This window comes from Haematobia irritans, chromosome 1 (assembly GCF_050003625.1).
Source record: "Haematobia irritans isolate KBUSLIRL chromosome 1, ASM5000362v1, whole genome shotgun sequence".
Classification (NCBI taxonomy): Eukaryota; Metazoa; Arthropoda; class Insecta; order Diptera; family Muscidae; genus Haematobia; species Haematobia irritans.
The window spans coordinates 71,254,867-71,265,315 of NC_134397.1; the positions used below are offsets into that span (position 1 = coordinate 71,254,867).

The 10,449-nt window shown below is 36.7% G+C and overlaps 1 protein-coding gene across 1 annotated transcript; it reads left to right on the top strand.

The window, feature by feature from the left end:
• The first annotated feature begins 1,710 nt into the window (after positions 1 to 1,710).
• LOC142225994 (uncharacterized) lies at positions 1,711 to 2,681 on the top strand. Its single transcript, XM_075295852.1, has 3 exons — positions 1,711 to 2,058; positions 2,194 to 2,418; positions 2,667 to 2,681. Exons 1-3 carry the CDS (start codon positions 1,711 to 1,713, stop codon positions 2,679 to 2,681), a joined length of 588 nt encoding a protein of 195 aa, XP_075151967.1.
• Positions 2,682 to 10,449: the final 7,768 nt, after the last annotated feature.

The window sequence follows — 10,449 nt, forward strand, 5'->3', positions numbered from 1 at the left end:
AATGTTTATATTTGTGTCCTTGACACCTTCCCATCTGAGCGAATTGTTCTGGACGATGTTGATGGTATTGAATTCCTTGCGATAAGGGTAGATGTTCTGGGATTTAGGTTATTCGTCACATGCTCATATATTCTTCCGGCTTCTGAGTATTCTATCTATGAGCGTCATTTTGTGGCAATAAATAGTATTATGTCTGGAATGAATGATTCGGACAAGATCGTGGTTTTGGGCGATTTTAATTTGCCTATGGTGTCTTGGCTCGACTTGCCTGATACGGAGGCGTTGACTCCACTTTTTTTCTTAATGCTGGTTTGAGAGTTTTGAATTTCTTTGGGAAGATTCTTGATTTGGTTTTTGTAGGCGATCCTTATAATTTTGATTTGTCCAGATGTGATCCTGTTTCTTATCCTGAGGATAGGTTAGGTTAGGTTAGGTTATGTGGCAGCCCAATGTATCAGGCTCACTTAGACTATTCAGTCCATTGTGATACCACAGTGGTGAACTTCTCTCTTATCACTGAGTGCTGCCCGATTCCATGTTAAGCTCAATGACAAGGGACCTCCTTTTTATGGCCGAGTCCGAACGGCGTTCCACGTTCCAGTGAAACCACTTAGAGAAGCTTTGAAACCCTCAGAAATGTCACCAGCATTACTGAGATGGGATAATCCACCGCTGAAAAACTTTTTGGTGTTCGGTCGTAGTAGGAATCGAACCCACGACCTTGTGTATGCAAGGCGGGCAAGGTAACCATTGCACCACGGTGGCTCCCATCCTGAGGATAGGCATCACCCTGCTTTCTCTCTTTGCCTCTTGGATGTTGCTCATGAGTCTCAAATGATTGCTGCTCGGGATGAGGTATTTTCACTATGTTTTAAGAAGACGAATTTCGATTTCTTGAATTCGCTTCTTTCGGGTGTTGACTGGGGCTCTGTTTGTAGGTGTGATCGGTTGTCTGATATCGATATGGCTGTTGATAATTTATACAAGGTTTTGGTCGGTTTTGCGTCGCGGACTGTTCCTAGGCATAGGGTGGATTTCCCTAGGAATCGGCCATGGTATTCTCCTGTGTTGACGAGACTCAGGAATGATAGGAATATATGTTTTAGACGTTATAAGAGGACGGGATCTGATTTTGATTATGCTCGGTACTCTGTCGATAGGTCTATTTATAATATGGAATCTAGAGCGTGTTATGTTCGTTACATTGATAAGGTTAGAGGTGACATTCATTGTAACCCGAGGTCTTTTTATGATTTTGTTAGGATGAAACGTAAGTCTAAGATCCGGAGGGATGGTGTTGACTTTTATGGGGACCAGTCCATTACGGACTGTTTCGCGGGCTATTTTGAATCTGTTTATAGAAAGGGTGCTTATGATGCTGATGGTTCATATCCCTATTCTATTAGGTCGCTTGATAGGGTGGCAATTCCATTATTTGATAGTCTGTCTGTGTCTGGGTATTTGCGTGGGGTTGAGGCGTCCACCAGTGGTGGTCCAGATGGGATTCCTGGGATAATTCAGAGGTTTTGCTCCGAATGTCTCTCTGCTCCATTGTCGATGTTATTTAATAGTTCATTGAGGTTCGGTTATTTCCCTCTAAGATGGAGGAACTCTTTTGTCGTACCACTTCATTAGTCGGGGAGCCCCTTTGATGTGGGTAATTATAGGGGGGTAGCAAAATTGAGTACTATTCCCAAGGTTTTTGAAAAGATGGTGACTGATGTTTTGTCGCATGGCATTTCTTCGATACTGTATCCCTGCCAGCATGGTTTTCGTAAGGGCCTATCGACTACTACGAACTTGGTGGAATTTACTTCTCATGTTATTAATCAGTTTGTTGTTGGGAATCGGACTCATGTTATTTATACGGATTTTAGTAAGGCTTTTGACCGGGTGAATCATAAGCTCTTGTTATATAAGCTGGATAGGATTGGATTGGCCAGTACACTTTTGACTTGGATTTCGTCGTATCTTGATTGCCGTACGCAGATTGTGTCTTTTGGTGATTCCTATTCAAGGTGCTTTGATGTCCCATCAGGTATGTCATGTGTCATCAGGGTCGTCATTTGGAGCCTGTCTTATTTTTGTTATTTATAAACGATTTACCTCAGTCCGTAGTTAACTCTACGATTTTGATGTATGCTGATGACGATAAGTTATTCTCCTCGTTTGATAATTCTGGTGATAATTCAGGTGCATTTATTACAAGGTGATTTGGATAGCTTCGATGATTGGTTTAGGGTAAATCTGATGGATTTGAACTTGAGGAAATGCAAGTTTATGCGATTCTTTAGGTCTAGGCCTATTGATGTTCGGTATAGTATACGGAGCTCGTTATTGGAAGAGGTTGATTCTTTTGTTGATCTTGGCATTGTTATGGATCGTAGGCTTAATTTTAATGGTCATATTGATTCGACGGTGAGTAAGGCGTATGGGTTTCTAGGATTCATAAAGCGTTGGGCGAAGGAGTTTTCGGACCCTTATGTTACAAAGAGACTTTTTACTGCCCTTGTTAGATCCATTCTAGAGTATGGTTCTATAGTGTGAGATCCTCAGTATGAAGCTTACATTGATAGGATAGAATCGGTTCAGAAGCTGTTCTTGTTGTTCGCTTTGAGGCATCTTCATTGGAACAGTGATTTTGTTCTTCCTTCATACACTTCTAGATTGAGGCTGATTAATTTGCCTACTCTTAGGAGCCGACGGACGATGTTGATGTATAGGTTAGTTAGTGGGGATATTCCATGCACGGAATGATATCTAGGATTAGGATAAATGTTCCTTTTAGGGCATCTAGGAATTACCAGTTTCTTTACATTGATTTTCAACGTTCGAATTATGCTTCTGTGGAGCCTATTCGTAGGATGTGCATTATTTTTAATTCAATCTATCATCTAGTTGACACTAAATTTAGTATTGATATGAGAAAGTCTAGAACTTTAGCATATTTGGATAACTAATACATTAGTTTTATTGAATAACCTAATATTTGATTTTGTGTTTTAATATATCCGGCTGATGAGTCCTTCTCTGTAGCTGGTCAAATCCCTCTGCCTCCACCCCGCCATGGTCCGGATCATGGTGTGTACGCTGTCCCTACGTCATGGGGACGAGGCCCTCACGGTCGGAAGGGGCGGGAAAGTGGGCGATGGGACCGTTCGAAAAAGAAAAAATATGCTATTCAAAGCCGTTTAAAAACCAGTTAACGACCACTTTATTTTCTAAATTCAGACTCGACTTCCAAAAGAATTATGCTATCTTTCAAGTAAAAAACTCTTTAAAATAAAGTATTGAAAACATGTCCTATTTTTTAAACCAGTTAACGACAACTTTATTTTCTAAATTCAGACTCGACTTCCAAAAGAATTATGCTATCTTTCAAGTAAAAAAAAATAAAATAAAGTATTGAAAACATGTCCTACATGAACATGAACGATTTTTTTGCTTTGTAGTCAAGATGCAAAAAGACAACAAATTTAAATACAATTTCGTTAAGTTCAAAGAATTTTTCTGAATTATTAAAGTCAAGTTGACCTTAGTCGAAAAAATTTTTCTTTCATGTTATGATACCCATACGACTTCATTGAAAAGTTTATAGACTTTTGCACAAGGAAAAAAACTTCATATTAGAGAAATGAAATATTTTAAGGACATGAAATCTTTGGCCTCACGACAATATTTTTTTCAGTGTAGCATTTCGTAATATATTTCCCACTAAATCAAATCCATACCGTAAAATAAATTTCCATTTTTTTATTAAACTCGAAACATTTTCTTTATTTTAATTTAAATCATTTACTTACTTCTATATGCAGTGTAGTGTGTTTTTATTTTTAATCCAAATTAAGAAGGAAGGAGGCAGACCTGTAAACTCTAATCAGTATAGATAGTAATTAACAGATTAAAAAAAAATATATATATAAAAGCACTATACAAAATTTGTGTGTTTTTATTTGGGGAGCAATCATTTTAACATGATGTGCAAGTGGTCGATAATACAGTTTTCCAATACAGAATATCTCAATAAGGTTCTCAAATAACTTACGATATCATAGACTAGAAGAAATGTGTTAGCAAAATTATCAGCAAAAGGTCGGTGCTATGTTCGCGTTGAAATTCCCGCGGATACTTTATTAAAATAGTGCTGTTGAAAGCAGATAATTTAAGTCAATTGATACACATTGTCTTTTTCATCTAGATTTGGTCAAGATTTAACAGGAATATATTTGTTTTCATTTATAACTTTGATTGTTTTAGCAAAAGTAATCGCGAAAAGCGAACATACAAACGACCTTAACACTGTAAAAGTTGCTGTCGAAAAGGGAAAACAGAGTACCCGTTCGGAATTTTCCTTTTGCTGTAAAAGTTTCTTTAGAAAAAAAGTATATTATTTTTGTAATAAGCGGAATGGAACGAATAAAGACACACAAAGAAAAAACTTGGTAATTTTTCCATTTCCCAAGACAAGAATCGAACAACGTTTTTTTAAGCCAACACATTGGACCATATACACAGTCTTACACAAGTTTACATACTCCTGATTTTTTTTACCTCTGAACTAAACATGTTTTTGTTGTTGTTTATAAACCATACAAAAAAATTTTCTTGAAAATTGGTTTACTAAAACTAAAGGATATATGTATACACCCAAAAAAAAGGGGCGCTAAAGCCAACTGAACTTTATTTTAGTTCATGAAGATTAGTTGATTTTAGTTAGATTTTGCACAATATGAGCAAATGTTCCCTATTTGAATATTTTTTTTTCTAAGTTTAATGACGTGACCTAAAAACAAGAAAAAAGTTCTATACAAATAACAGGTTTGGCTGATAAGTCTGCGGTCTGACACATCGATGGCGTCGCTAGTATAAAATGCATATTATTTTTATATAGTACCAACCTTCAAATGATTCGTGTCAAAATTTGACGTCTGTAAGTCAATTAGTTTGTGAGATAGAGCGTCTTTTGTGAAGCAACTTTTGTTATTGTGAAAAAAATGGAAAAAAAGGAATTTCGTGTTTTGATAAAATACTGTTTTCTGAAGGGAAAAAATACGGTGGAAGCAAAAACTTGGCTTGATAATGAGTTTCCGGACTCTGTCCCAGGGAAATAAACAATAATTGATTGGTATGCAAAACTCAAGCGTGGTGAAATGAGCAGTGGACGCCCGAAAGAGGTGGTTACCGACGAAAACATCAACAAATCCACAAAATGATTTTGAATGACCGCAAAATGAAGTTGATCGAGATAACAGAGGCCTTAAAGATATCAAAGGAACGTGTTGGTCATATCATTCATCAATATTTGGATAATCGGAAGCTCTGTGCAAAATGGGTGCCGCGCGAGCTCACAAGTCCGCTGGCAAAGTAATGGCCTCTGTTTATTGGGATGCGCATGGAATAATTTTTATCGATTATCTTGAGAAGGGAAAATCCATCAACTGTGACTCTTATATGGCGTTATTGGAGCGTTTGAAGGTCGAAATCGCGGCAAAACGGCCCCATATGAAGAAGAAACAAGTATAAACGGCCGTAAGTTCGGCCAGGCCGAATCTTATGTACCCTCCACCATGGATTGCGTAGAAACTTCTACGAAAGACTGTTACACGCAGAGAAGGAATATGATCACCTCAAACATGTTTCAAGAGCAAAATGTTATTTTTGTATGGTGACCATGTAACATGTTTGTCACTAAAATGTTATTTTCTCGTCAAATATAACCTGCTTGCCGAAATCGGATACATGATTTCCGAGAAAATAACATGGTTGCGAAAACCATGTTACATGGTCACCACCCAAAAATAACATTTTGCTCTTAAAACATGTTTGAGGTGAACATATTCCTTCTCTGGGTGTATACACAATCGAATTACTTGGGTTGTGGTATCTTAAATCGTTTTCTAAATTGTGAGTTAGTCCACACGTGGTATATATTGGACAAAAATGTATGTAAGTCTACAAATAAATACGAATCGATATGGACTTTTGCACGGTACGTAGGGAGCCAGAATTGAAATATGGGTGTCGCTTATATGGGGGCTATATACAATTATGAACTTGATATGGACCAATTTTTGTGTGATTGGGGATCGATTTATCTGAGGGCTATATATAACTATAGACCGATATGGTTAGGCATGGTTGTTAACGGCCATATACTAGCACAATGTACCAAATTTCAACTGACTCGGATGAAATTTGCTCATCCAAGAGGTTCCAAAACCAAATCTCGGTTTATATGTGGGCTATATATGATTATGGACTGATATGGACCACTTTTGGCATGGTTGTTAAATATCATATAGTAAAACCGCGTACAAAATACCAACCGAATCGGATGAATTTTGCTCTTCCAAGGGGCTCCGGAGGTCAAATCTGGGAATCGGTTTATATGGGGGCTATATATAATTATGGACTGATATGAAACAATTCATGTTGTTGGATACCATATACTAACATCACGTACCAAATTTCAACCGAATCGGATGAATTTTGCTCTTCCAAGGGGCTCTGGAGGTCAAATCTGGGAATCGGTTTATATGGGAGCTATATATAATTATGGACCGATTTCGACCAATTTTTGCATGGGGTTTTGAGGCCATATACTAACACCATGTACCAAATTTCAGCCGGATCGGATGAAATTTGCTTCTCTTAGAGGCTCCGCAAGCCAAATCTGAGGATCGGTTTATATGGGGGCTATATATAATTATTGACCGATGTGGACCAATTTTTGCATGGTTGTTAGAGATCATATACTAACACCATGTACCAAATTTCAAATCGGGGGATTGGTTTATATGGGGGCTATATATAATTATGGACCGATGTGGACCAATTTTTGCATGGTTGTTAAAGACCATATACTAACACCATGTACCAAATTTCAGTCGGATCGGATGAAATTTGCTTCTCTTAGAGGCTCCGCAAGCCAAATCTGAGGATCGGTTTATATGGGGGCTATATATAATTATTTACCGATGTGGACCAATTTGTGCATGGTTGTTAGAGACCATATACTAACACCATGTACCAGATTTCAGCCGGATCGGATGAGATTTGCTTCTCTTAGAGGGTCTGCTAGCCAAATTTGGGGGTCCGTTTATATGGGGGCTATACGTAAAAATGGACCGATATGGCCCATTTGTAATACCATCCGACCTACATCAATAACAACTACTTGTGCCAAGTTTCAAGTCGATAGCTTGTTTCGTTCGGAAGTTAGCGTGATTTGAACAGATGGACGGACATGCTCAGATCGACTCAGAATTTCACCACGACCCAGAATATATATACTTTATGGGGTCTTAGAGCAATATTTCCATGTGTTACAAACGGAATGACAAAGTTAATATACCCCCCATCCTATGGTGGAGGGTATAAAAAGTGTTCTTCCACCAAGACAACGCACCGTGCCACAAGTCATTGAGAACAATGGCAAAAATTCATGAATTGGGCTTCGAATTGCTTCCCCACCCACCGTATTCTCCATATCTGGCCCCCAGCGACTTTTTCTTGTTTTCAGACCTCAAAAGGATGCTCGCAGGGAAAATTTTGGCTGCAAATAAGAGGTGATCGCCGAAACGGAGGCCTATTTTGAGGCAAAGCCGAAGGAGTACTACCAAAATGGTATCAAAAAATTGGACGGTCGTTATAATCGTTGTATCGCTCTTGAAGGGAACTATGTTGAATAATAAAAACGAATTTTGACAAAAAAATGTGTTTTTCTTTGTTAGACCGGGGACTTATCAGCCAACCTGTTAAAGTGCACAATTTTACTAAAAAATAAATTAGTTCACATTTTCCTAAAATGGCAGAAGTTTACTTAAATTGAGTTCATAAGTCTCTCAAATGAGTAAATGTTACTGAAAATGTACCTGTCTTCAACTTCGTTCCAATTTTTTCTTTCAACATATGAAATTTTCTTAAACACCAGAAAAAAAAATAATTATTTTTAATAAATTTTCTTCGATTTGACATAAATTATAAACTTATTTGTAACATGTTGCAATTAGAAAACTATTTTAGTTAAAATTTTCTAAAATAAACCTACATTTTCTTCCATGGTGGGCAAGGCCGTAGCCAGGATTTTAATTCGGGGGGGGTTCAACTTTAAAAAAAAATATTCATATAATCTCATGTGTAGAAAATTTTATTTATGCATAGGTATGTATACAATATTTTTATACCCTAAACTACATAGGGGTTATTATACCCTAAACCACATAGTGGTTAGGGTATAATAAGTTTGATCTGCCAAAAAATGTGCCTACCAGAAATATTGATTTTAGACCCCATAAAATATATACCGATCGACTCAGAATCACCTCCTGAGTCGATCTAGCGCTTGGTGTCCGTCCGTCTGTCCATGTATTTGTTGTTCACAGGATTCCGGTCGCAATTATTAACCGATTTTGATGAAATTTGGTACAGGGAGTTTTTGGCACAAGGACGAACGCTATTGAATTTGAAGAAATCGGATCAAATTTAAATATAGCTCCCATATATGTATCGCCCGATTTCGACAAATGGGGTCACGTTGTGCTTTTTTTCAAACGGATCGTCACCAAATTTGGCAAAAGGTAATCTTTTTTTACCGCCCTTCAAGTCTTCAAAATTTCATCCAAATCGGTTAAGATTTAGATATAGCTCTCATATATATGTATCGCCCGATTTTCCTAAATTTGGCCACAAAACCCTAATTTATCAACCGATCTTACTCAAAGTTAGCTAAATGTAATATTCCATAGCATTAACTATATGTGTAAAAAATCATCGAAATCGGTTCAGATTTAGCTATAGCTCCCATATATATGTACCGCCCGATTTTTCTAAATTCGGCCATAACACCCTTATCTATCAACCGATCTTACTCAAAGTTGGCTAAATGTAATCTTTTATAGCACTAACTATATGTGCGAAATATCATCGAAATCGGTTCAGATTTAGATATAGCTCGCATATATATGTATAGCCCGATTTTCCCAAATTTGGCCATAGAACCCTTATTTACTAACCGATCTTACTCAAAGTTGGCTAGATCCAGTCCACTATAGTACTAACGGTATGTGCAAAATTTCATCAAAATCGGTTCAGATGTAGATATAGCTCCCATATATGTATCGCCCGATTTTGAAAAATTCGCCCCTAATAACCTTATTTTTGACCGTAGAGCCCTCATTTCTTAACTGATCTTTCTCAAATTTTGCACAAGGTAACCTTTTGTGATATTAATCAAACCCGCAAAATATTATGCAAATTGGTTCAGATTTAAATATAGCTTCCATATATATGCATCGCTCTATTTTCCCTAATTTGGCCATAGTACTCTTATTTATTAACCAATGTTACTCAAATTTTAAATTTTGATGTACTACCCGATCGTATTTATACGTACTTGTAGCTCTTACATAAGAATATTGCTCGTTTTTTACAAATTTGGAGTTATTACCCACACTAATTGAACGATTTTCTCTTTTTTAATAATGGGCTCAATATTAGTGGCATACTAACTCTTTTGGTGCAAAATAAACTATAGCTCCTAATATTAGACATTTCTGCTCAGATTATGACACGACACCCATAAACATGTACCCCCCCTTTATGTTCTCCAAAACCTATACCAATGATACCCCACAAATGCTTATGTTTACTAATTCAGTGGGGGTGGTTTAGGGTATGATATAGTCGGCCCCGTCCGACTTTCTACTTTACTCACTGGTTATAATATTAAATTGAGCCGACGGGCTTTTTGGGCAGCAAATAAATCAATGACTTCTTCAGTCGGCACATTTATTCGGCGATGAACCGACATTAATGCCAATCCTTTGAGTCTACTCTCGCTATCGAATTTCTTAGATACGTCTTTAATCTCGTCATTGTTGAAAATGAACGTTCGGATGAGCACGTAGTAACTGCAGGGATGGAAAATGCAGTACTATAGTACTTTTTTCAAACCTTTTTCACCCCGGTCCGTACCGTAGTACCGCCGCGAATGATTTAGTACCTTTTGTGTAGACATTTTTGAGTCGATATCAGATTTATGGTACAATAGCTTTGACAAAATATTTTAATATTTTGAGAAAGTCTTTATCAACTTTATTTGCTAATAGTCTTTTACAAATATGGCAAAACAGACATGTTCATGTGGGAAGAAAATCTCGATTTTGTAAGACATAGTCAAAAACAGGATTTTATTGAACTTCAAGCAAGTTTTAGTCGAAAAAAGAATGTGATTCTATATTATCGATTTTTTATTTCGGTAGAAAATGTTGTCAAAATTTTATTTCTATATAGAATTTTTACAAAAGTTTATTTTTATAGAAAATTTTGTCAAAATTTTATTTCAATTGAAAATTTTGTCAAAATTTTATTTCAATTGAAAATTTTGTAAACATTTTATTTCTATAGGAAATTTTTGCAAAATTTTATTTCTATAGAAAATTTTGTCAA

Excerpts from the sequence above, each read along its gene's own strand:
- LOC142225994 (XM_075295852.1), top strand. The coding sequence starts at position 1,711 with ATGGTGACTGATGTTTTGTCGCATGGCATTTCTTCGATACTGTATCCC. Across the intron at positions 2,059-2,193 it reads GTATGTCATGTGTCATCAGG|GTGCATTTATTACAAGGTGA; the intron begins GTCGTCATTTGG and ends GTGATAATTCAG.